The sequence below is a fragment of the Talpa occidentalis genome, unplaced genomic scaffold (genome assembly GCF_014898055.3).
Source record: "Talpa occidentalis isolate TD23 unplaced genomic scaffold, MPIMG_talOcc4v2.1 talOcc4.2, whole genome shotgun sequence".
Lineage (NCBI taxonomy): Eukaryota > Metazoa > Chordata > Mammalia > Eulipotyphla > Talpidae > Talpa > Talpa occidentalis.
In genome coordinates, this window is record NW_023602073.1 from 17,056,651 (window position 1) to 17,084,242 (window position 27,592).

At 45.0% G+C, this 27,592-nt stretch overlaps 1 protein-coding gene across 4 annotated transcripts in view; it reads left to right on the top strand.

Moving 5' to 3' along the window:
- LOC119251750 (golgin subfamily A member 6-like protein 22) overlaps nt 1-27,217 on the top strand; it is a 48,039-nt gene extending 20,822 nt beyond the window's left edge. For all 4 annotated transcript variants that reach the window (XM_037519014.2, XM_037519015.2, XM_037519012.2 and 1 more), the window contains exons 11-21: nt 5,241-5,336; nt 8,031-8,114; nt 9,988-10,083; nt 15,065-15,087; nt 15,175-15,278; nt 16,938-17,284; nt 18,178-18,273; nt 22,504-22,526; nt 22,618-22,715; nt 24,361-24,655; nt 26,044-27,217. In XM_037519014.2, the coding sequence (XP_037374911.1) occupies nt 5,241-5,336; nt 8,031-8,114; nt 9,988-10,083; nt 15,065-15,087; nt 15,175-15,278; nt 16,938-17,284; nt 18,178-18,273; nt 22,504-22,526; nt 22,618-22,715; nt 24,361-24,655; nt 26,044-26,062 (1,281 nt within the window). In that variant the 3' untranslated portion in view covers nt 26,063-27,217. The remainder of the gene's footprint in view (nt 1-5,240; nt 5,337-8,030; nt 8,115-9,987; nt 10,084-15,064; nt 15,088-15,174; nt 15,279-16,937; nt 17,285-18,177; nt 18,274-22,503; nt 22,527-22,617; nt 22,716-24,360; nt 24,656-26,043) is intronic.
- Nucleotides 27,218-27,592: the final 375 nt, after the last annotated feature.

The following is a 27,592-nucleotide window of genomic DNA, read 5'->3' on the forward strand; positions in this document are numbered from 1 at the left end:
TCTCAGTCACTGCCACACTGCGTGAGCTGATAGTATAGCCATGGAAACTACAGTTCTGTATCTGCCCAATTAAAGTGAGTCCCACCAGATGGGTGCTTTCGTTTCTCCTGGTCTAAACTCATGGATGATAAATGGACTGGCTAGGGGATGACTAATGCTGATAAAATTTTAATTTTAGAATTTTAGATGACTAATATGATCAAATTGTCCGACCCAGACCTCTCCTCTCAATACATCACCAGCCTTGCTTGTTCCTCAAAAGCCTTCCCTTCACACACTCCCTCAGAAATTGACATTTACACATCCCTGTGCCTGGTGGGGAGCAGGTGGTTAGAGGAACAAAGGTGATGGTGTTTAGTGGGTTGGGTTTCACATTGAAGGATGAACTATTTGTGCCGATGGAGAGTGGAGATGGGGGCACCACAACATGAAATGAAGCCAAAAGGGAGAACGAGTAGAGGGGAGAATGCTAAACTTTTGAGGCTGCATCTCAGAGAAAACCTGGGTTTACCCAGTGTTTGACCTTGGCCCTAGTTACACAATGAAATTGTCTAGGATCTGTCCTTTGTTCTCTTGTACCTGCTCTGAAGAAAAAGGAAATTACTCTGGTGGCCATAGAGAATTATGATGGCCTCTCCCACATCTAAGTGCCTGCCTCCCAGTTGATCCAGCAGCAGTTGACTTCGGATTCCTCCACCTCAGAGGGATCATATGAAGAGTGTCTTCATACCTAAACAGACTTTTCTGTGTGTATGTGATGGTGGCATAGAGGAGAGTGGTAAAAATAAACAAATCACAAATGTACCTGCTCCCCGTCTTACACATGCCATTCCTAGCATCAGCGTCACACTGTGGAGCCCCCATCTCCACTCTCCATCTGCACAACGGGTTCCTCCTCCCAACCTGAAAACAGTGTCCATGTTGTCCCTCCTGTCACCTGGTCTCATCATTCTACATCCGTACTTAAATCTAACTAGGTTAAAACACTGCTGAAAATACTGTCCTTTTGTCTCTGACAGAGGTATCTCCCCGGCTCATCCATGGTGTAACACAGCAGAGTTTCCTGTCTTTAAGGGTGACTGTTCTGGCAGATTGTCATGAGGGAACAGGAGCACTCAGAGGAGGAGGGAAGCTCTTTCTTCATGTTGGCGGCTTCACACTCGCAGCTGGGAGGAGATCTCTCCAAAAACTGAGCCCCAGCAACTAGGTTACAAAGTATTTATTGAGTAAATCCAGCTGCACAGCCATCATGGCTCAGGGTGCCTGTGACCTGAGGACACTTATCCGTTATTCCCTGAAATTCTCAGTCTACAGGCTCTGTCCTGACTTCAGCTCATCCACAGTCAGCCTGACATTTTCTACTTCATTTCCCTCTTTTTAATTTTTGTTCTGTCATATCTATGGTGCACAGACCTCAGGGTGCAGCCTTTGATGATATTGGTATTTTTAGGGTTTCAATGTGTGTAAGAGAAACTACAGTCAGTCACTGGGCACTGCCCAGTGTACTGTTTTAGTTTCGTCCTCCTGGACTCTTTGACCTCCTCTCTGGTGTATGTGTGGGTTAGCACTTAGAATTTACTGTCCTTGTCTCAGAAGCCTCTTTAACTCTCCCGAAGTCTCTGCCTACACTGTCCCTGAAGCTGCCTACTTAACCCTGACTTGACCTGGAAGTCACTAACCCTTCTACGCATGTAGCCCTCACTACTGTTAGGACAAGGGGCATCCATTTGACCAGTAACTGCTTCCTGCTGAAAATGGGTGACGCGGGCAAGCAGTCAGGACTCCACTGCAGGGCGGCAATCTAAGGGCCTGGGAGGAAGGACGGTGGAGGCATCCTATCACGCTCTTTCTTTGAGGCAACAGGAGATGATTCTGAAGAGGGTGCTGAGGATGCAAGGCCCAAACAAGAAAATAAAAATGAAAATTAGTGAGGGAACCAGCAATACAAGCAACCAGGACAGAAGATGGTTTTCTATAGAGGCCAGGATTCGTTTACCCTACTAGGCCCTTGTCCCATCTGTAATACCACATGTAATACAGATGTTTTTTAATAACTTTAGTTTTTCTTTTGTCTCACTTCAAGTGTTAAAGTGTCCTGGCTCAGTTTAGCTCAGCAGACCAGTCTAAGGAAACTGGCTTAAGGCAGAATAAGTGGTCCCTTACTCACCAAGAAGATGATATTTTTTGTTTGCCACTTTTAGGGTCATCTTATTATAGGACAGGGAGAGGGGCAGCCCAAACCCCGCAAACCTGCCTATTCTAAATGGGTTCTGCCATCCGCCGCATCAACACAAAACATATGAGACTTTAATGGGAAGGAAATTTAATAAAACTAGGAAACAATACAGGTAAGGCAAAGAGTCTAGTTTCTAAATGAAGCACCCAAAGTTACCCGTCCCCTCGTGGGTAAAACTCCATCCAAATGGGATTGGCCCAGAGCAAGGCCCCAAAGCCTGCCACAAGTCTAAAGCATCTTCCAGGGGGGACCCACAGAAAAGGGCCAGAAACAACCAGACAAGCCCGGAAGGAAAAGAGCAAAATCAACATCAAGATAAAAGCTGCCATGGTCACCTCCCCACGGGTCTCACCCACATCTGTGTCACCCAGTCCACGACCAAAAGACAAGCGCAGTTTCTTCACGTGTCTCTAGGCTCCATGCGCCTCCTCCAGGTCTCCTGGCTCCATCCTGCTTCCTTCCTTCCTCAGTCTCTTCTGCAGCTTCTTCTCTTCCTGCTCAGCTCCACCCTCCCTTGGGTGGGGCAGGGAACCTCCCCCTTTCCTGGGGACCACCCTGTTACAATCTGAGGTTTGTCTCACCTCTGGGCTTCTTGATAAAACATCTTCTTAACCTGTAGCTGGTTTCATAGACAGAGGCAGCTGACAGTCAAGCCTGTCCTCTCATCTTGGCCTGTGGTTTGGGCTGCCCCCTGTCTCAGGTGTTTCCCCAAAATACAATCCCATGGTCCATGTGGACTTCCATAGGATGGTGAACATCTGGGCCTTATTTACTCTTGCCTTGATGACACCCTGTTGTATATACAGTTGTTGAAATACATACCACCTTTTTTATCTTCACATGTATATAACATTAGAGAAACCATGATGTGAAGGTCTTGTAACAGATTCCCAAAATAGGCACAGAGACCACCAGATTTTATTTCTCCTGCAGTCTGCCAGGCTACACGAATCAGCAAAAGAAAACGCCCTGGAGTTCCTTCCTGTGGGTGTGGGTCCACCAATATGGGAGTGAATCCGTGGACTTTCCTGGAAGAGAGTGCTGATGGACACAGACAACTTTCCATATGTAGGAGGAGGAAAAAGTCTTCTTTTAGATGGTTACTGTCTTGTGCTGGGTGCAGCATTTCTTGGCGAGGCTGTAGACATCTATATAGCTCTGCCTGAGGGTCAGCACATGTGGTTCAAGAAGTCAATAGTCAGAGCCCTCAGGTATGTTAGTTAACCCTTCCCCAGCCTCGGATTCTACAGCAGACATGATGGCAGCCATCCTGCCACGTGCTCTGGGAATAAGTGCTGGAAGCCAGCTCAGGCAAATTGTCCCGTCAGGGGTTCCCCTAAGGATGAGATGGGGTGGATCAATCTGAGGGATTGGGGGAGGGGGAGTGAGGAGATGCAAACACTTGATCAGGGTGTAGACGACATCCTGCTGAGGGTCTCAGCAGCCCTTTATTTATACATTACAAGCAAACCAGGAGAGTGCATAAGCATATGTATTAGAGCAGGAAGATAACAATCATCACATCTTCCTCTAGAACAGCCAAGGGTCTACTTGTCCTCCAGCAGAGGTTGTAACATTTATTATTCTTTGTTTTAAAGAAGGCACAGTTGCTAAACAAAAGTGTTCTTAGAATAGTCATTTATCTTAAACAATAATTTTATTACTAGCAAAAACTTATGTGACTGAAACTAACATTTCCAAGTTTACTATGGTGAAGGATTAACTAAGGGCTGGGGAAACAAAGGGCAGGAAGTTACCTGGGGGAGGGGAAACAAAGGGATTATTTCTAACTAACCTATAAAGTTTACACTAACATATAACCAAACAATTAAAGCAAAAAACAGAAGGCTTTTATATAGAAATCATCATCTAATAGTATATTGTTTTAATAAGATATTGATTCAATGTTAAGGAACGAAGGGCCTCGAGGGTGTCATTGCCAGACAAGCCGCACTGACTCTTCCCTAGCCCCAAGCTCTTAATTAAGGGAGGAATTTTTCTAATCTAACAAAAGAGTTTTTCTACCTATTACTCCTGTACTTATTTAGATATTTCCATATCTAACTTTAAGATCAAGGGAAAATTTCTTTTTGTGTAAGATTGCTGATTGTTGTTTTAAGGAACTACAAACATTTCATCAGAGGCGGAGCCGGAGATAGTTATAGCTTTTGGTTCCCAGAATGGTTAATACGTGACATATCAGTAGTTGTAACATTGACTATTTCCAAGTGCATTATTTGTGCTGCCGTGGTTATTGGCTCAACCAGTCACAAAATTGCTGTTGACTTATTCTTGAAAGCACACTCTAACAGCTACCATACCCAGTGTCACTGAAAGGGAACTGTTAAGGAAATGGGAACTATTAAGGGAAGGAAATCTTTCCCCATTAAAGAGCCATAGACATGGAAATGTAAGAAAAAGACAAGTTTGCTTCCTTAATAAGCATATCTAAACAAGGCCTGGCAGCCTGCTAGACTGGTTGCTCTCCCCAACCATTCTCAAAAATCTGTATCCTTCCCCTTTTCCTGTGTCAAGAATTTGTATGCTAACTAGCCAATGTTATCAATGAATCACGCAGTGCCATTTGCCATCAAATTGGTTATTCAGTAATTGATCAAACAGCATTTGCAGTTTTACTTTTAAATGTGTATTTTGACAATTGCCATATACAGTAGAAACTAGCCATAAACAAATGAGGAGAAAAATAAATAAATAAATAAACAAATGAGGAGAATCTAGCAGGAGTCAGCTAACGAGATTCCTGACTTTTCAGGAATCTGCCCCATGCCTGGACCCTTGTCAGACGACATGAATAACCTGGCTCCCAGCAAATAAGGGGTCACCTGTATCACTGCACACAGTCCTCGGGGCACTTATACTAAAAGTGTAAGGATTCAACACTATTTCATGTCATTCTAGTCTCTGGAAGGCAGGGATTCCTCTCAGGGACCTGATGATTCTGTCATCTCAACTATGTTTTCATTCTTCATCCAATTTTGATCAGGAAAATCTCCAGGATGCTATGATGAAACTGAGAGACCTGTTAGTCCAGTCTAAGAATCAGAAGTTGAAGTCCGGAAAACAAATATGTGAATGGGAGGTAAGTGTTGAGTCTTTTCCATCCTAGAGCATACATGGAGGGCGTGTTTTTGGGCAGAGCATAAACTTGATGGTTTATTCTCACCAGCCCATGAGAAATAGATGACACACAAAGAAACATGCTTTATTTTTATGTCCCTCGTGTCTATGAGAATTTCTCTGTATCTTATCAGCCTTTGCAACTTTGAAGATAGTTTATTTTAGGGTTCTAGTTTGTGTAAGACAAACTACAGTCGGTCACCAGGCACTGTCCAGTGTACTGTTTTTGTTCTGTCCTCCTGGACTTTCTGACCTTCCCTCTGGTGTATGTGTTGGTTAGCACTTAGAATTTACTGTCCTTTTCCCAGAGGCCTCTTTACCTCTCCTGAAGTACCTGCCTGCACTGTCCCTGAAGCTGCCTACTTAACCCTGATTTGCCCTGGGACTCTGTATCCCATGTAAAGACGGAGGCCCTCACTGCTGTTAGGACAGTGGGTGTCGACGTCTGACCAGCCACTGCTTCCTGCTGAAAATGGTTACCCTATCGAGCAGTCAGGGCTCCACTGCAGGTGGCGATGTAAGGGCCCTGGGAGGAAGTTCGCTGGAGGCTTCCTATCAGGCTCCGTCTGAAGGACCATCTGACGTCTGCTGGCTTTGCTGCGACAGGAGATGATTCTGATGAGGGTGTAGAGGATGCAAGGCCCAAACAAGAAAATAATAATGACAATTAGTGAGGGAAGCACCAAGAGGAGCAATGAGGACAGAGGTTGGGTTTCCGTAGCGGCCAAAAGATTGTTTGTAGCCAACTAGGACCTTGTCTTGCCTGTAAGGGCATCTTTTTTTTTTTTTAAGATTTTATTTATTTATACAAGAACCAGGGTACAGGCCAGAGGTGCAGAGGGGTGAGAGGACTCACCTGAGACAGAGCAGGGAACAGAAAAGGCAGACTGACGAAATACATTGCTGAGGGGAGCAGCAGGCGAGACAGGAGAGGTCTGCTGCGCCATGTGGGATTCTCGCCGGCTGGCCTGGATCGAACTGGTGCTGCAGAGGCTGCGGACAGCTTCACAGCTCGGCCCTCAACCAACCACCTGCGCCACCAGGAAGGCCCATGGCCATCTTTAATACATATATTTTTTTAAATAACTTTAGGTTTTCTTTTATCTCACTTGAAGTGTTAAAGTGTCCTGCTCAGGCTAGTCATCAGAAGACCAGTATAAAGAAAATGGAGCAAGGCAGAGTAAGTGTCCGCTGATTCACCAAGAGGGTGATTTTTTTTTTTTTTTTGTCTGCCACTCTAGGATCACCCGAGGCTTGTCTCACCTCTGGGCTTCTTTAGAAAATGTCTTCTTCTCCTGTAGTTGGTTTCATAGTCAGAGGCAGCTGACAGTCAAGCCTGTCTCCATCTTGGCCTGTGGTTTGGCCTGTCTCTTGCACGTTTCCCCAGAATACAATCTCCTGGTCTGTATGAACTTTATAATATGGTGAGAGTCTTATCCATATTCATTCTTGCCATCATGCCCCCTTGCTGTAGAATACAGTGGTCAAAAATGCGCCAGCAGCGGTTGAGCGCTGGGTTGCGAAGCTGCCCGCAACCTCTGTCGGTTCAATCCCCAGCTGCTCCCCGGCCACTGAGGAGGGTTCCGCAAGGCGCGCAGACCTCTCCTGCCGCCTGCTGCTCCCCTCAGCAGTGTACTTCAGTCCTTCTGCCCTGCTCTGCTCTCCGCTCTGGCTCTGGTGAATTCTCTCACCCTCCCGCGCTTCTGACTGTACCCAGTGCTTGTATAAATAAATAAATAAATCTTAAAATAAATAAATAAAACCTCTCTTAAAAGCGCCAGCTTTTTTATTTTTATTTTTTTAAAGTTTTATATATTTATTTATACAAGAACTGGGGTACAGACCAGATCTGCGGGAGGGTTAGAGTATTTACCAGAGACAGAGCGGGGAACAGAACAGGTAGACTGACGAAATACACTGCTGAGGGGAACAGTGGGCGAGACAGAAGTCTGCTCCATCATGTGGGACCCTCACTGGCCTGCCGGGATCAAATCGGCACTGCAGAGGCTGCGGACAGCTTCACAGCTAGGCGCTCAACTGCCTGCGCCACCAGGGGAGGCCCATCCAGCCTTTTTTATCTTCACATGTGTGTAATATTAGAGAAACCATGATGTGTAAGGCCATGTGACAGAGTCCCAAAATAGGCACAGACACCGCCAGAATTTATTTCTCCTGCAGTCTGTGAAGCTAAACCAATCAGCAAAAGAAAACTCCCTGAAGTTCCTTCATGTGGGTTTGGGCCCCACTCAATTGGGAGTGGATCCAGGGAGCTTCCTGGAAGAGAGTCCTGATGGACACAGACAACTTTCCATATTTAGGAGTTAGAGGAAGGCTTCTTTTAGATATAGCTCTGCCTGAGGGTCAGCACATGAGGTTCAAGATGCCAGTAGTCATAGCCCTTGGGTAGATTAGTTACCGTTTCCCAGCCTCCAATTCTCCAGCAGACATTATGGCAGCCATCCTGCCACATACTCTGGGAATAAAGGGGTTACCTTATTCCCACTGCACACAGTCCTCGGGGTGCTTACACTGAAAGTGTAAGGATTCGATGATATTTCATGTCATTCTAGTCTCTTGGATGGCAGGGATTCCTCTCAGGGACCTGAGGACTCTGTCTTCTCAATTATGCTTTCTTTCTTCACCCAATATTGATCAGGAAAAACACCAGGATTCTACGAGAAGACTGAGAGAACTGTTAGACCTGAATCTGAGTGAGAATTTGAAGTCATTTGAACAAGAGGTAAGAAATTGAGTTTTCCACCCTAGAACATACAAGGAGGCCATGGTTGGGTAGAGCATAAACTTGATGGTTTATTGTTACCAGCCTATGAGATATAGATGACAGCCAAAGGTACATGCTTTATTTTTTTCCCAATTTTTTTTATTTTTTTACATCATTGTTCATTTTTAAACAATATTTGCTTCCCCCACCCCCTCAGGTGTAGTCCCCAGAGTTTCCTTCACCAATGCACCCATGCACCATCACCTCAGTCCCCTGTGCTCCTACCTCCCTCCCTCCCTCTAATCCCTTTCCTGCCTCCTCCCCTGCAGAATGTCTCTGATTTATAATTGTCTGTTTCTGCTTTGTTGTGTTTTTTATTGTTGTTATTTTTTTTTTTACACTGATGTCTTATTTGATTAGTGTCTCTTTTGCTGTACAGAAGCTTTTCAGTTTGATGTAATCCCAGGTGTTTATCTTTTCCTTGACTATCTTTACTTTGGGTGATGAGTCTTTAAAGATGTTGTTGTGATATATGTCTTGTTTTTTACCTATATTTTCTTTCATATATTTTGTGGTTTCAGGTCTTATGTCCAGTTCTCTTACCCATTTTGAGTTGATTTTTGTGCACGTTGAGAGGTAGTTGTCTAGTTTCTTTTTTTTTTTTTTTGCATGCAGTGGTCCAGTTTTCCCAGTACCATTTCATTACATGACACTTGCTTTATTTTTATGTCCCTGGTGTCCATGAGAATTTCTCTGTATCTTTCCAGCCTTATAATAGTCATTGGTTACAATACCCAGTGCTCAGGCCGTAGAGACAGAATTTTGTTCTTTCATGCATAAAAATCCTAGATTGGGTTTCACATTATAGATTCCTCAGTTTCAAGAACTGAAATGTTAAATAACTTCATGACTTGAAAACCTCAACCATATCACTTTGACACGTTCACCAACGTACAGGGTTTGCATTTGCCCCCCAGACTGCCTCCCCCATGTTCCACAAACCGTTGTTTGCGAGTAGTGAGAACAGGGTCCCTCTAGGTGAGCTTATGTTCCTGCTGCTCATAAGGCTGGAGATGAGGACAGAGGTGCTGCAGCTCATGCACTGTGGGGCTGTCTAAGAATTTCCATAGCTGCCCCTCTCCTGGGAAGAGAACCCATCCTTTTGTGAAAGATTGAGGTCATCCCTCAGTTGGCAGTTAGTGCTTCAGACTATTTTGGGATCCAGAAAGAGGAGCAACCAGGACAGAAGTTGGTTTCCTATAGAGGCGAAGATTGATTGTTGCCTATTAGGTCCTTGTCCTGCCTGTAAGGTGGGACAGATTCCGAAAACAGGAACAGACCACCAGAATTTATTATTCCTGCAGTAGGCTAGGCTAAATCAATCAGCAAAAGAAGAGTGCCTGGAGTTCCTTCATGTGGGTTTGGGCCCCACCAATTTGGAAGTGAATCCAGGGAGCTTTCTGGAAGAGAGTCCTGATGGACACAGACAACTTTCCATATATAGGAGGTAAAGAAGGGCTTCTTTTAGATGGTTACTGTTTTGTCCTATGTTCAGTGTTTCCTGGCGAGGCTGTAGAGGTCCATATAGCTCTGCCTGAGGGTCAAAACATGAGTGTCAAGAAGCCAAAGGTCATAGCCCTTGGGCAGATTAGTTATCCCTTCCCCAGCCTCTGATTCTATAGCAGACATGATGGCAGTCATCCTGCCACGTATTCTGGGAGTAAGGGGTCACCTGTATCACTACACACGGTTTGGGGCGCTTATACTGAAAGTGTAAGGATTTGATGATATTGCTTGTCATTGTTTCTCTTGGAAGGGAGGAATTCCTCTCAGGAATGTGATAAATCTGTCATCTTAACTACAGTTTCTTTCTTCACCCAATGTTGATCAGGAAAAACTCCTGGAGACTAGGACAAAAGTGAAAGAACGGTTAGACCAGTGGTTGAGTCAGAAGGTGAAGTCAAGAGAACAAACAAGAGAACAGGAGGTAAGAATTTGTGTCCTTTCCATCCTAGAGTATGCAAAGAGGACGTGGTTGGGCAGAGTATAAACTTGATGGTTTACTCTCACCAGCCCATGAGAAATAGATGACAGCCAAAGGAACATTGCTTTATTTTTATGTTCCTAGTGTCTATGAGAATTTCTCTGTATCTTTTCTGCCTTATTATAGTGCTTGGTTAGGATGCCCAGCCCCTCAGGCCGTAGAGACAGAATTTTGATCTTTCTTACATAGAACATCCTAGACTGGGTTTCACATTATAAATAGCTCAGTTTCAAGAACTGAAATATTAAATAACTTCAGGACTTGAAGACCTCAAACATATCACTTTGACACATTCACCACCGTACAGGGTTTGCATTTGCCCTCCACACTGCCTCCCCCATGTTCTACAAACCATTCATTGTGAGCAGTGAGAACAGGGTCCCTCCAGGTGAGCTCATGTTCATGCTGCTCATGAGGCTGGCGATGAGGACAGAGCTGCTGCAGCTCATGTGCACTGGGGGTCCCTGAGACTTTCCATAGCTGCCCCTCTCCTGGGACGAGAATCCAACCTTTAGTGAAAAATTGAGGATATCCTTCAGTTGGCTCCAGACTCTTTAGTCATCCTGCCACTCTCAGGGCAGCCTCTGCACTTATCCCTTTGTGTGGATGTTAAAGTTAACACTCAAAGGACAGTCACATGTCCCCCATTATAGGTTCTTTGGTAGGGGGAGAACGTCCATTGTTACAAACATGAAGGGAAACCACGTTAATGCCAGAGTTTGAGCTCTGCTCTCCACCTCCACAAACGTTCCAATTCATCGTGCTTAGTGACCCATGACCAAAATATCTCAGTCACTGCCACACTGTGTGAACTGATAGTATAGAAATGGAAACTGCAGTTTTGTATCTGCCAATTTAAAGCGAATCCCACCAGATGTGTGGTTTCTCTTCTGCTGGTCTAAACTCACAGATGATAAATGGAATCAGGCTGAGGGAACACTACTGCTGGTAACTGTAATCAAATTGTGTGACCCAGACCTCCCCTCTGAGTACACGGGAGTCATCAACCAGCCTTGCTTGGTGATGTTCCTCAACAGTCTTCCCTTTACAAACTCCCTCAGGAATGGAGATTCACATATTCCTCTGCCTGGTAGATACAAGGTGGCTGGAGGAACAAAGGTGATGTTGTTTAGTGGGTGGGTTTCATTTTGGAAGGATGAACTCTTTGTGCAGATGGAGAGTGGAAATGGCGGCACCACAATGAGAAGATGATGCCAATAAAGAGAACGTGTAGATGGGGAAATGGTAATCTTTTGAGACTGCATCTCAGAGAAAACCTGGGTTTACCTAGTGTTTGACCTTGGCAGTAGTTACACAATGAAATTTCTATCGTCTGCACTTTGTTCTCTTGTATCGTGACTGATGATGAAGGAAATTACACTGGTGACCATAGAGAATTATGACAGCCTCTCCCTTATATAAGTGCATGCCTCCCGCTTGATTCAGCAGCAGTAAACTTTGGATATTCTTCTGTTACAGAGCAACCCTGGCATAAAATGGGTTGACTGATTGTGGGTCCTCACCCGTGCCCTTATAGGGGGCTTAAGCTGCAGGCACACACGAAAGGTTAATGAAAATGTTTTTTTACAAGGAAAGGGAAATGAGAAAATGAACAACTCAGGAACAAAAAGAAGGAGATAAATTTGTAAATGCCTCCTACCCATTTCACTAACCTGGAATCCCAAATGACCCGCCGAGAACTGGCTAAAAACCACACGCCATGAGGCATAGAGCCCGACGCCCGCTCACCTGCCTGGTTAAATATCCAGACAGAGAACATGGCTGCTTAGCTCCACCCTCAGGTCCTTGCAACTCTCCCTTTGGTAGTCACGGGGTTTGTAATTCCCAATGTTTTGATTGAGCGGGGGTGGAGTCCAAAGCCTGTATGGAGTTTGCTCAGTACATCCTTTCCCCCTAACACTTCCACCTCAAAGGACTCATGTGAAGACTGTCTTCGTAGCTGAATAGACTTTCCTGTGTGTGTGTGATGGGGTCGTAGTGGAGAGTGGTAAAAAAAAACAAATCACAAAGGTACCTGCTCCCCATCTTATACATCATCTGTACTGGCATCAACTTCACACTGTGGTGCCCCCATCTCCATTCTCCAGAAGTCTGGGTGCAGCCTTCAAAGACAGTTTTTTTTAGGGTTCCAGTGTGTGTAAGAGAAACTACAGTCAGTCACCAAGCACTGTCCAGTTTACTGCTTTTGTTCAGTCCTCCTGGACTTTCTGACCTTCCCTCTGGTATATATGTGTTGGTTAGCACTTAGAATTTACTGTCCTTGTCTCAGAAGCTTCTCCTGAAGCCCCTGCCCGCACTGCCCCTGAAGCTGCCTACTTAACCCTAACTTGCCTTGGGACACAGTACCCCATGTACGGATGGAGCCCCTCACTGCTGTTAGGACAGTGGGCATCGATCTGACCAGTCGCTGCTTCCTGCTGAAAATGGGTGACGCGGGGTGAGCAGTCAGGGCTCCACTGCAGGGCTGCGATGCAAGGGCCCTGGGAGGAAGGACAGTGGAGGCATCCTATCAGGCTCAGTTTGAAGGACAATCTGAGTCTGCTGGCTTTGCGGTGACAGGTGATGATTCTGACAAGGGTGTTGAGAATGCAAGGCCCAAATAAAATCATAAAGAGGAGTAACCAAGACAGAAGTTGTAGCCAACTTGACCCTGGTCCCCCGTATAAGGCCATCTATACATAGATTTTTTTAGTAACTTTTAAGTTTTCTTTTTTTTTAAAAAAAGATTTATTTATTTATGCATACAAGAGCTGGGGTACAGCCCAGAGATGCGGGGGATGAGAGGATTCACCAGAGATAGAGCGGGGAACAAAACAGGCAGACTGACTGAAATATACTGCTGAGGGAAGCAGCGGGTGAGTTAGAAGAGGTCTGTTGTGCCACGTGGGTTGCTCCCTGGCTGACCGGGGATTGAACTCATGCTGCAGAGGCTGCAGATTGCTTCATAGTGTGGTGCTTAATCCCTTGTGCCACAGGGAGGCCCCAACTTCAGGTTTTCTTTCATCTCACTAGAAATGTTAAAGTGTCCTGGCTCAGCCTAATCATCACTAGGCCACTGTAAGGAAAATGGAGAAAAGCAGAGTAAGTGGCCCCTGATTCACCAAGATGGTGACTAATATTTTGCCTGCCACTTTTAGGTCACCTGAGGTTTGTCTCACCTCTGGGCTTCGTTAGAAAATTTCTTCTTCTCCCGTACCAGGTCCTTAAACGGCAGAGGCAGCTGATGGTCAAGCATGTCCTCCCATCTTGGCCAGTGATATGGGCTGCCCCCCTGTCTCTCTCAGGGTGTGACAGCTCCTCTTGCAGTGCCCTGTGCAGTGGCACTGGGGATATGGCGTAGGGGTGCCTTCTTCAGACACTCTTGGCTGAGGTTTCCTGGCTGCTGGCAGTAGAAGCAGGCTGGCAGCCCAGGAAGGGTTAAGGTCTCGAATACCTGGGATGATGGGGACTAGGGCGAATCTGAGGTGGCAGGGGGCTGGAAGAGCCAACTGCCATATACTGGGCCCTTCTCTTGTCCTTCTCCCTTTTTTGTATCTCTTTTCCTCGGCCTTGTTGGTCTCCTCTCTGTCAATGTAGGTCTTCAGACCATGTTCAATCTCTGGAGCTAATGAAAAAAACTTAGAATCACTGGCCCTTTTACAGTTTGTAGTGAGGCACTGCAGCACATACACATTTGTTTTCCCTAAGATCCCTCTCTCACACCTAAACATTTTCTTTGCTTTCTTACTTTTCTTTAACACGTGCTTTTGCTTTCCTTACTTTTTCTTCCTTTCTTGCAACACTACTTTATAACACATTCTTTTGCTTTCTTAAAAATTTCCTTCCTTTCTCAGACATACTTGCTTTTGTCTTTTCATCTCTTCTTGCTTTGACCTTTTAAACACTTTCTTAAAATTTCTTTTCCTCCCTCTAGCTCAGACCTTCAACACTTGCTTTGGCTTTCTTCAAACACTCTCACTCTCTTTAAGACATTTAACACTTGCTTTTACCTTCTTCCTTTTTCTAAGATCCCGCTTTCAGACCTTCAAAATATCCATGTTTAATACCTGTTTTTCCCTTTAAACACACATCACACTTTACTTTCATTTAGGTTTATGACATCCTCTGTTTTTAGTAAGACATTGCAATAGCCATGATACTGTTATCTTCTTGAAATAGATGCCTTAGACAGAAACACATGTTTTAAAAGAGAATAGTTTTCTTTTTATATAATAAGGATTCATCTCAGTCCCATGTGCACAGAAACCTGACTGTCAAACTCTCCTGAGAGAGGCCTTGAGATGACTGCTGCAAACACCAGTTGTTGGGCAGCCACATGTATGAGAACGTCCTCCCTTGTTTGTGGACAGCTCACTTGTTCCAAGGGGCCTTCCTGGACCTTTTTCCGAGGCATGAGGGATAGACACCAGAAACATTGATTGTGGGAGCTGTTTCTTTTAATTGCCACTCAGTCTCACTAAAAGGTTCAATGTCACCTGACTTGCGCCACCTGCACAGGCCACCTGCCACCACCACAGTGGCCCATTCTCATGAGCTGTGTGTGGATTCCCAACTAAGGAAAGGCCTGTGTGATAAGTGATTTAATGTAGACTCATCTGAAGGCAGGCAGGTCCCTGAAAGAACATCTTGCAGGGGGAGCACAGGGTCTCCCGGCCTCCTCCTCAAGCCCCCCACACACTGCTGTGATCACAGGCACAGCGAGCAGGTTACTGGGCTCTGGGAGGATCAACTTGCTATGAGCCCTCAGGGTTGGGGATGGGACTCATCACCGGGGCGTCCATCAGTATCCAGGTGGGACTCGCTGCTTTCTTTGTTGGATGGAGGGTTTACAGAGACACCCCTCATGCCAAGCCCCATGACATGGGTATTCCCTAACTCTCCTTTTGTCCTTGTATCTCTGCAGGACGTGAAAGACACCTTGAAAAGGTAAGTGGTTATCTTTATTTGGAGAGAAGGGGTCTGAGTACATAGAGCTCATGGGATGTCCCACTAAAGAAATCCATCCTCTTCTAGGTCTAGGAGTTCAGTCCCAGAGTCCGTGTCTTCGGAGCCTCACACTGACTGCAACGATTCTGACCTCCACTGTGAGGAGAGGAAAAGGTTAAAGACCGACGAAGGTATGGAAAGTCAAGAATTCTTCAGTTTTAACCACGTTCACAACCTACCTATAGACAGTCGACAGACAGACAGGCTATGTAATTGTTCCAGTGGAGATTTCAGGATGCCCCAGAGCTTCCCAGGGACACAGGATACTGGGGACCTCTAGGGACTCTTCAGATGCTGCTTGCGCATTGATTAACTGTGTCCCACAGGTGAATCAATTCCTTCATTCCAGTTTCCCTTTCACTGGCCATCATAAAAATTTAGTGCCTCAACCCTTGTAAGTTGCTTAGTACAGTAACAGGGCCATAAAATTTACTGTTAATATTTCAGGAAGTCTGAGAACAATGCAAGAAAGGCAGATGATACAAATAGTTTCAGGACCTTGACCCAAATGACATTTTCAAATCCCTCATCCACAATTACAGAGTTGTAAGGCTCTAAAAAGCTCAATATTTCCTCCTAACTCATTTCTCTGTTAAATTAGTCCTAACCAGATTATTAGCTGGCTTATTCAGTTATATGCTGCTATAAAGCACTTTAGTGGCTTAAAGCTGAATAAACACATTTTCTCAAAGAATCATGTTTGGGAAATCTGGGCACAGCTCAGGTGGGGTCACAAAGAGCAGTTATGGTGCTGGCTGGGCTGCGTGTCATCTGGTGACTCTTGTGGGGAATAATCCTCTCCCCATTTTCCTCTAATTGTTGGCAGAATTCCTTTTTTGTGGGTATAGCAATAAGCCCTGATTCTTGTCACCTGAGAGCTGCCTCAGCTTCTGCTAGCTACCACTCATCACGTGGCAAATGCGCCTTCCACATGGCCACATTTCTTTAAAGTGAGCTGAGCTGAGGAGATAGTCTTTAAATTAAGTCAACTGTAATGTGGGGTCCTTCCTAAGGAAACATGACCATAGTGGCGCATCCCATCATGTTTGCCATTGCTCAAAGGCAATTCTCAGGTTATGTCCACACTCAGATGGAAGGAGTTTTACAAGGCTGGGAAAATGAGGAGGCAGGAATCATGCAAACACCTTGGAGTGGCCCTCTATTGTGCCACCCCTGACCTGCGCTCATCCGACTCTACTTAACATCTTTATTAGTCCTACCTGCTGCAGGACTCTTCAATGTATTAATTCAAGGCTATTGCAGAACCTGCTGAGGGTGGGCACATAATTTAGAGGATCTGTATGTTATGTCATTATAACCTCAAAAATATTCTGAATTTTGTATTTGCCCAAAGGTTTTCAGATATGTGATTATGAACCTGTTAGTGATTCCTCTCTCCTGTCCTGACAAGTGAATACCTCCAGCCATTTAAATTAGAGTATCTCTGATTTTGATCCAATAAAGACACATGGAAGGGAGAAGCAGGAATTGATGTAACTGGTGTTCAGATTTCACTGAGTGGATTTATCTCCTGTTATCTTTTACACAAGACGTTACATTATGGTTCAGTGTATTTCTGAAATCAGCATCTGCCGCACATAAAGGATTCTTTTTCTTTTAAAAGCCCTCATTTTTAAAACATCTCTTGCTACATAATTGTTACAAATAAACTAAAATCAATTAAATGGTATTTGTGGAGGCACAAAGGCCCAGGTCCCCTGCCTGTCCTTCACTGTGAAGAATTGTGTCTCCTTCATCTCTGCCTCTAACCACAATTTGGAGCTTTTCAGGAGGAGCCACGGCCTCAGCCCCTGCAGCCAAGACATCAGGAGAACAACCAGGAACATCAGAGGAGCAGCCAGGGACGTTAGGGGAGCAATCAGCGAGTAGGAGATGTCCCTTCTACCATCCTTCGATTCAGCAATCAGTTATTAAGGAGTTTTTGCAGCGTTTAGATGAAGCCATCAGTGCAGCCCCCAAGGACGTAGAGGGTGAGAAGCTGTGTGAGATACACGCAGTGCGGCTCCGCCTGTTCTGTGAGGACACCGGGCAGCTCATCTGCAAGTTCTGTGCCCGGTTCCGCAAGCACAGAGGACACAAACATGTCCGCGCCAAAAATGCCTGTCTGCGCTCCAAGGTGAGTGAGGGCCCCGATCCTGCAATGGCACGTGATCTGAGGCTGAACTCCCAGATCTAAGGTTATTTAGGCTGAAACGCAAGATGTTGATCTGGAAATATAGCTTTCATCATCTCATCCTTCTGAAAATTAGTTCATGTTAGTTCCCCAGAACACATCCCATGGTCCATATAGACTTTCATAGGGTGGTAAGTCTCATCCCTATTCCCTATGCTGTGATGCCCCCTGCTGTAGAATACGATTGTCCAAACACACGCTGCCCTGTTTTATCTTCATATGCGTGTAAGTTAAAGAAATTGCATTGTGAAGGTCATGCGACGGATCAATAAACAGGCACAGAGATCACCAGATTTTATTTCTACTGCAGTCTGCGAGGTTCAACCAATCCCCAAAAGAAAATTCCCTGGAGTTCTTTCATGTAGGCTTAGTTCCCACCCATTTGGGAGTGAATCCGGGGAATTTTGGAAGAGAGTCCTGATGGACACAGACAACTTTCCACATAAAGGAGCTGGAAAAAAGCTTCTTTTAGATGGTTACTGTCTTGTTCTGGGTGCAGTGTTTCTGGCAAAGCTGTAGAGACCTGTACAGCTCCGCCTGAGGGTCAGCACATGAGGGTCAAGAAGCCAATAGTCATAGCCCTCGGGCAGGTTAGTTACCCCTTCCCCAGCCTCTTGAGTCTCCAGCAGACATGATGGCAGCTATCCTGCCACGTGCTCTGGGAATAAGGGGTCACCTGTATCACTGCACACAGTCCTTGGGGCACTTATACTGAAAGTGTAAGGACTCAACTCTATTTCACGTCATTCTGGTCTCTTGGAAGGCAGGGATTCCTCTCAGGGACCTGATGAATCTGTTCTTAACTGTACTGTGTTTCTTCACCCAATTTTAATCAGGAAAAACTCCAGGAGGCTGTTACAAAACCAGGGGAACAGGGAGACCAATGTGACAGTCTGAAGTTGAGCACAGGAGAGCAAACAAAGGAATTGGAGGTAAGAAGTTGAATCTTTTCCATCCTAGAGCATACACAGAGGGCTTGGTTGGGCAGAGCATGAACTTGATGGTTTATTCTCACCAGCCCATGAGAAATAGATGACAGCCAAAGAAGCAACATGCTTTATTTGTATGTCCCTAGTGTGTATGAAAATTTTTCTGTTATCTTTTCAGCATTAAAATTGTGATTGTTATTTCGCTGAGCATGATCCCTTCCAGCTCCATCCATGTTGCTGCAAATTGCATGAGTTCACCTTTTTTTATTGCTGAGTAATATTCCATTGCGTATATGTACCAAATCTTCTCAATCCAGTCATCTACTTTTGGGCATTTGGATTGTTTCTATAGCTTAGCTATTATAAGTAGTGCTGCTATAAACAGGGGGTGCAGATGTCCCTTTAGCCAGAAAAAGGAAACTACTGGGTGTTCTCACTCATAGCAGGAATTTAGAAAAACTAAATAAGGGATTGGGAAAAAGACTAATTATAATAAAGTAAAAATCAAAATCAACAAGCAGCTATAAACCAAAGACACACTACAGGGCGGCGTGGGGGAGAAACGAGTAGGATCAAAACGGGGCGGGGTGGGAATTTGGGAATTGTATGGGGAATATAACCAAGATGAAAATGCATACATTGTTCAAAAAATGAAAAATGATGTGAAAAATATGTAAAATAAAATAAAAATGCTCACACAAAAAAATAAAGAAATCCAAAAAAATATCGTGATTGTTTAGGATGCCCACCCTTGCTTGGTGATGTTCATCAAAAGCCTTCCCTTCACACACTCCCTCAGGAATGGAGATTTACACATCCCTGTACCTGGTGGGTAACAGTGGGAGAAAGAACAAAGGTGATGGTGTTTAGTGGGTGGGTTTCGTGTGGAAAGGATTAACTAGTTGTGCAGATGGAGAGTGGAGATGGGGGCGCCACAATATGAAGATGATGCCGATAAAGAAAATTATGACAGCCTCCCAGGTGATTCAGCAGCAGTAAACTTCAGACATTTGTCCACTTCCAAGGACTTATGTGGAGAGTATCTTTGTAGCTGAACAGACTTTCCTGTGTGTGTGTGATGGGGGCATAGTGGAGAGTGTTCATTAAACAAATCAAAAAATTCACATGCTCCCCATCTTATACCTTGTCTTTACTGCATCAACATCACACTGTGGAGCCCCCATCTCCACTCCCCATCTGCACAATGCTTTCATCCTCCCAACCTGGAACTCTCCCCAGTTAACAGTGTCCCTCTGTCCCTGCTGTCACCTGGTCCACCATACCATGTTCTGTTTTTACATCTGACTAGGACATATATTGTCTGTTATTCTGTGACCATAGTTTCTTCCTGGCTCATGTATGTTGTAACACAGCAGAGTTTCCTGTTTCTTTTAGGTTGAGCTGTTATGGGAGATTTTCTTTGGGGAAGCAGGGAACACTCAGAGAAGAGGAGGGAAGTTCTTTATTTGCGCTGGCGGGCTTTACCAGCAAGGCGGAGGAGATCTCTCTCCAAAATCTGAGCCCCCACAACCAGGGTACAGAGTATTCATTGACTAAAAAGGAATACACTCAGCTGGGGATGCATGACTCAGGGTGCCTGTGGCCTTGAGATCACTTATCCGTTGTTCCCTAAAATTCTCAGTCTATGGTCTCTGTCCCATCTTCAGCTAACCAACAGGTCAGCCTGACATTTTCCACTACATTTCCCCCTTTTTAAATTTTATTCCGTCATTTCTATGGTGCTCAGATCTCAGGGTGCAGCCTTTGAACATGTTTTTTTTTTTTAGAATTTCAGTGTGTGTAAATGAAACTACAGTCAGTCACTGCCCAGTGTACTGTTTTTGTTTCATCCTCCCGGACTTTCTGACCTCCCCTCTGGTGTATGTTGGTTAACACTTAGAATTTGCTGTCTTTGCCTCAGAAGCCTCTTTAACTCTCTTGAAGTCCCTGCCTGCACTGTCCCTGAAACTGCCTACTTAACTGTAACTTGCCCTGGGATTCAGTTCCCTTCTACAGATGGAGTCCCTCACTGTTCTTAGGACAAGGGCATCAATCTGACCAGTCGCTGCTTCCTGCTGAAAATGGGTGACGCGGGCAAGCAGTCAGGGCTCCAAAAGAGGCCAAGATTGATTTTAGCCTACTAGGTCCTTATCCCACCTATAAGGCCATCTATTCTATAGATATTTTTTAATAAGTTTAGGTTTACTTTTTTCTCCTAGAATTGTGAAAGTGTCCTAGCTCAGACTAGTCATCAGTATGCCAATTTAAGGAAAATAGAGCAAGGCAGAGTAAGTGGCCTCTAATTCACCAAGATGGTGATTTATTTTTGACTGCCATTTTTAGGGTCATCCAAGGTTTCTCTCATCTCTGGGCTTCTTTAGAAAACGTCTTCTCCTGTGCCTGGTTCTTCATAGTCAGAAGCAACTGACCGTCAATCCTGTCCTCCCATCGTGGCCTGTGGTTTGGGCTGCCCCCCTGTCTCTCTCAGAGAGAGGAACAGTCCCTCTTGCAGTGACCTGAGCAATGGCACTGAGGACATAGCATGGGGGTGGCTTCTTTAGACACTCGTGGATGAGGTGTCCCGGCTGCTGGCAGTAGAAGCAGGCTGGCAGCCCACGAACGGGGTGAGGTCCCGAATGCCTGGGACGATGGGGCCTCGGGCGAGTCAAAGGAGGCAGGGGGGGCTGGCAGTGCCAACTGCCATATACTGGGCCCTTCTCTTGTCTGTCTCCCTCATTTTTCTCTGCTTTTCCTCAGCCTGACTGGTCTCCTCCTTGTCAGTGTCGGTCTTCGATCTTCAAGACCATGGTCAGTCTCTGGAGCTAATGAAAGAAACTTTGCTAGAATCACTTGTCCTTTTACAGTTGTAGTGTGTCGTTGCAGCACATACACATTTGTTTTCCCTAAGATCCCTCTCTCACACCTAAACACTTTCTACTTTTCTTTAACACTTGCTTTTGCCTTTTTTCACTTTTTCTTCTTTCCTTATGCTACTTTTTAACACTTACTTTTTTGCTTTCTTAAAAATTTTCTTTCTCGAATAAGAAAAATACCAGATGGTCTCACTCATAGCAGGAATCTAGAAAACTTAAATAAGGGACCAGGAAAAAGAGTAACTATAAGAAAGTGAAAATCAAAATCAACAAACAACTATGAATCAGAGACACTCTATGGGGGGTCGGGGGCAGGGAGGAGAGGGATTGGGGTCAAAATAAGGGGGTTGCATTTGTATGGGGAATATAAAAATTAAATTTAAATTAAAAAAAATTTCTTTCTCAAACCTACTTACTTTTGTCTTTTCATCTCTTATTGCTTTGACCTTTTAAACACTTTCTTAAAATTTCTTTTCCTCCCTCTCAGACCTTCAACACTTGCTTTTGCTTTCTTAAAACACTCTCACTCTCTTTAAGATGCTTAACATTTGCTTTTACCTTCTTACTTTTTCTAAGATCCCTATTTCAGACCTTCAAAATATCCATGTTTAATACATTTTTTTTCTTTTAAATGCACATCTCACTTTACTTTCATTTAGGGTTATGACATCCTCTGTTTTTAGTAAGACATTGCAATAGGCATGATACTATTATCTCTTTGAAATACATGACTTAGATGGATACACATGTTTTAAAAGAGAATAGTTTTCTTTTTTTACAATGAGGATTCTTGTCAGTCCCGTATGCACAGAACCCTGATTGTCAAACTCTCTCCTGAGAGACGCCTCGATATGACTGGTGCAACCACAGTTGTTGGGTAACCATGTGTATGAGACCTTCCTCCCTTGTTTGTGGATAGCTCACTTGCTCCAAGAGACCTTTCTGGACCTTTTTCTGAGGCATGAGGGATCGACCCCAGAAACATTAATTATGGGAGCTGTTTATTTTATTTGCCACTCAGTCCCAAGGACAATGTTTCATGTCATCTGACTTGCTCCACCTGCACAGGCCACCTGCCACCATCACAGTGGCCCATTCTCATGAGCCATGTGTGGATTCTTCACTAAGGAAAGGCCTGTGTGATAAGTGATTTAATGTAGACTCATCTGAAGGCAGGCAGGTCCCTGAAAGAATGTCTTGCTGGGGAGAGCACAGGGTCTCCCGGCCTCCTCTTTGAGCCGCCCACATGCTGCTGTGATCACAGTCTTGTTGGATGGAGGGTTTACAGAGAACACCCCTCACGCCAAACCCCATGATATGGGTATTGCCTAACTCTCCTTTTGTCCTTGTGTCTCTGCAGGACATGAAAGACACCTTGACCAGGTAAGCGTTGTCCTTATTTGAAGGGAAGGGTCTGAGTACGTGGAGCTCACGGGATGTCCCGCTGAAGAAATCCGTCCTCTTCTGAGTCTAGGAGTTCAGTCCCAGAGTCCGCGTCTTCAGAACCTCACATTGACTGCAATGATTCTGAGCTCCACTGTGATGAGAGCAAAAAGTTAAAGACTGACAAAGGTATGGAAAGTCAAGAATTCCTCAGTGTTAACCACGTTCACAGTGGAGATTTGAGGATCCCCCAGAGCTTCCTCAGGGACACAAGATACTGGGGACCTCTGGAGATCCCTGAGATGCCTGCTCGCCCATTGATTAACTGTGTCCCCAAGTGAATCAAATCCTTCATTCCAGTGTCCCTTTTTCCGGTTCTTATAAAAATTGAGTGCCTCAATTTTTGTAAGGAGCTAAGTACAGTAACTGGGCCATAAAGTTTACTGTTAATATATCAGGATGTCTGAGAACAAAACAAGAAAGGTAGATGATGCAAATAGTTTTAGGACCTTGACCCAAATGACATTTTCAAATCCCTCATCCACAATTACAGAGTTGTCAGGCTCAAAAATCTCAATGAGTTCCCCCAGCTCATATCTCTGCTAAATTTACCCTAACCAGAATATATTTGCTGGCTTATTCAGTTATATGTTGCTGTGAAACACTTTATTGGCTTAAACCTGAAGACACACATTTTCTCAAGGAGTCGTGTGTGGGAAATTTGGGCACAGCTCAGCTGGGGTCACAAAGAACAGTTATGGTGTTTGCTGGACTACATGTCATCTGGTGACTCATGTGGGAAATAATCCTCTCCCCATCTTCTTCAGTTATTGGTAGAATTCCTTTTTTTTTTTTTTTTTTTTTTGGATGTAGGACTTAGGCCCCGATTCTTGTCAGCTGAGAGCTTCCTCAGCTTCTGGAAGCCACCACTCATCACATGGCATATGGGCCTTCCACATGGCCTGTTACTTTTTTAAAGTGAGCTGAGCTGAGAGATAGTCTTTAAGTCAGTGTAACATGGGGTCCTACGTAAGGGAATAAGACCATAGTGGCACATCCCATCATTTTTGCCATTGCTTGGCGGCAATTATCAGGTTATGCCCACATTCAACATGGAAGGAGTTTTACAAGGCTGGGAAAATGAGGAGGCAGGCATCGTGCAAACACCCTGGAGTCGTCCTCCATCGTGGTCCCCCCTGAATTACACTCATCTGACTCCACTTAACGTCTTTATTTGTCCTATTTGGTGCAGGACTATCGATGTATTTATTCATGGCTCTGGCAGACCCTGCTGGGGGTGGGCACATAATTTAGAGGTTCTGTATATTAGGCCATTATAACCTCAAAGATATTGTGAATTTATATATTTGACCCCAAGGGCTTCAGATAAGGGAATATGAAGCTGTAAGTGATTCCTCTCCCTGTCCCAATTAGTGATTCCTCTTCCCTGTCCTGACAAGTGAATTCCACAAGCAATTTAAAATAGAGTATCTCTGATTTGATCCAACAAAGACACATGGAAGGGAGAAGCAGGAATTAATAGAACTCATGTTCACATTTCACTGAGTTGATTTATCTGCTGTTATCTTTTACACAAGACTTTGTGTCATGGTTCAGTGTATTTCTGAAATGAGCTGGTGTCACCCCTAAAGAGTTCTCTTTTAAAAACCCTCATTATTAAAACATTTCTTACTACATAATTTTTACCAATAAATTGTAATCAACTAAATGGTATTTGTGGGGGCACAAAGGCCCAGGTCACCTGCGTGTCCCTCACTGTGGAGTATTGTGTCTATTTCTTCTCTGCCTCTAACCATGATTTGGACCATTTCAGGGGAACAACCAGAGACATCAGAGGAGGATCTAGGGACGTCAGACGAGGACTCATGGATATCAGACGAGGATTCATGGATATCAGACGAGGATTCATGGATGTCAGACGATGATTCATGGATGTCAGACGATGATTCATTGATGTCAGATGTGGAGCCAGGGACATCAGATGAGGAGCTAGGGACATCAGACGAGGAGCCAGGGACGTCAGACGAGGAACCAGGGATACCAGACAAGGAACCAGGGACATCAGAGGAGGAACCAGGGAAATCAGAGGAGGAATCAGGGAAAACAAGGTAGGAAGCAGGAACAACAGGGAGCACCAAGGAGGAGATGACTATGGTGTTGGAGGCCGCCCTTCAGCTATTCTTCGTGTGAGGTAGCAAATAATATGGAAGCTCCAGCTTGAAATGGAAGCCCATTATAAGTCGAGAGGGGAGCCCCCAGGGAGGTAGCGGATGAAAGCTGCCTGTTATGTGAGGACACTGGGCAGCCCCATTGCAGGAGCTGTGCACAGTCTCCCCAGCACAGCGGACACAACCATGTCCTTGCCAAAGATGTGTGTCCGAGCTACGAGGTGAGTGAGCACCCCAGACTCCTGTAGCAGCACCTGCTCTCGTCCATGCTCACATCTATGGTTATTTAGGTTGATACCCAAGATTGTGATGTGGAAATGAAAGTTTCATCCTCTTGTTCTTCTAAAAATTAGATCATGTTGTTTCCCTCTTGTTCTTCTAAAAATTAGATCATGTTGTTTCCCTAAAATACAATCCCACAGGGCCTCCCCGGTGGCGCAGCGGTTGAGCGCTGGGTTGCAAACCTGCCCGCAGCCTCTGCGGCGCCGGTTCGATCCCCGGCTGGATCCCCGGCTGCTCCCCAGCCACCGGAGGAGGGTCCCAAATGGCGCGCAGACCTCTCCTGCGGCCCGCTGCTCCCCTCAGCAGTGTACTTCGGTCCTTCTGCCTGCTCTGCTCCCCGCTCTGGCTCTGGTGAATTCTCTCACCCTCCCACGCTTCTGACTGTACCCAGTGCATGTATAAACAAAACAAATAAATAAATAAATAAATAAACTTGCCTCTATAAAATTAAAAAAAAAAAATACAATCCCACAGTCCATATAGACTTTCAGAGGATGGGGGAGTCTCATCCCCATTCACTCTCGCTGTGATGGCCCCCTGCTTTAGAATACAGTTGTCCCATCATGTGCCAGCCTATTTTATGTCCACATGTGTGTGAAATTAAAGAAACCACGATGTGCAGGTCATGTGACAGATTCCCAAAATGGTCACAGACACCACCAGATTTTATTTCTCCTGCAGTGTGCTAGGGCAAAGCAGTCAGCGAAAGAAGACTGCCAGGAGACCTTGATGTGGGTGGTAGGTTTAGGCCCTACTAAGTTGGGAGTGGAATCTGGGGAGCTTTCTGGAGGAGAGTCCTGATGGACACAGACAACTTTCCACATAGAGGAGTTGGATAAAGGCTTCTTTTAGATGGTTACTGTCTTGTTCTGTGTGCAGTGTTTCCTCACGAGCCTGTAGAGGTGCCTGTAGTTCCATAACAGCTTTAGCAGATGAGGCTCAAGAAACCGATAGCTTATATTAAACATACACTGGTTTTATTTAAGGTGCACTTTTGTTATCCGATAAACATGTCATTGTTGGTTTATGTTTCTTCTCTTTTGCAGTCAGCGTGACTCTGGATGAAGATACAGCTCATGATGACATAACTCTGTCTGAGAACCAGAGAGAAGTGACTTATAGACAGAACCTTAAGAAGAAGCTTCACACTACCAGGACGTTTAGAGTGTGACCCTGTGTCCTGAGCTGTGAGGGCTTCACCTCAGGGAGACATTACTTTGCAATGGACATGGGAGAAGGAGCTGAGTGTGATTTGGGAGTTTGTCTGGAGAATGTGCCCAGGGATGTAGAGGGGATGCTGGAGCCTCAGTCTGCTTTCTGGGCCATCAAATGCACAAACAATGACCACATTCCCCTGACTGGTCCTGCACCCTCTCTTCTTCCTCAGAACCCATGCCAGATTTAGGGGTCTTTCTGGACTGTGAGGCTGGACATGACAGCTGGCTCCCACATAGAAACTTTTGCATAGGCCTCCTTCCGTGATACTTTCTGAGCCTTTTACAGGGTTAGTCATTCTTCTTTATTCCTGCCTCCACCAGAAACATAGGAAAAGAGTAAAATCTTTGGTTTACTCTTGGTTGAACCTTCCTTTAACCCTCAGAGGGACAACGACCAGACTTAGCGAGTCTATTGGGCAACAATGGAGTGACGTGAGAGAGATTTACAGAGGTTACTGCGAGGGTCTCAGTGAGGGGGAGATTATGAGTGAATAGGAAGTCTGTTGACGTCTCAGTAGGAAAAAAGTTGCTCTATGCCAGACTCTGCTAGTGCCAGTTATCTTGAATTATTAGAAAATCTCACACATACATTCGTGACATTGTTCATAGTCTTTTCATGATAAAGATATGATCATATAGGCCTTTGTCACACCTAAATTTCCTGACCTGATTTGGGAAAGGACAGCAGCACAGTGGTGTAGTCAGCCTGGTCACAAAGCATCAATGATGACAGAATAAAAAGTCACTGAGTGGACCTCCCCGGTGGTGCAGTAGTTGAGCGCTGGGTTGCAAAGCTACCCGCAGCCTCTGCAGCGCCGGTTCTATCCCCGGCTGCTCCCCGGCCACCGGAGGAGGGTCCCACCTGGTGCGCAGACCTCTCCTGCCACCCGCTGCTCCCCTCAGCAGTGTACTTCGGTCCTTCTGCCTGCTCTGCTCCCCACTCTGGCTCTGGTGAATTCTCTCACCTCTTGCCCTTCTGACTGTACCCAGTGCTTGTATAAATAAATAAATAAATAAATCTTTATAAAAAAAAAAATTAAAAAAAGTCACTGAGTTGCCAAACATTACTGTAATGGTTTTTGATATAAAAAGATCCATTTTGTTGACATTGCAATCTTCTGAATCATTGGTCCAAGAAAGGAGTAGTGAAGTCAAGCAGAAAAATCTGTAAAAAAAATAATAACATGTAAACAAAAACTGACAATTATAAACCAAAGACATCTAGAAGGAGGGGAGGAGGGAGAGGGATCAAGGGAGGAAAGGAGGAGCACAGGGGACTGAGGTGATGGTGCACGGGTACATTGGTGAAGGAAATTCTATGGGGACTACACCTAAGGGAGTGGGGGAAGCAAATATTGTTTAAAAATGAACAATGATG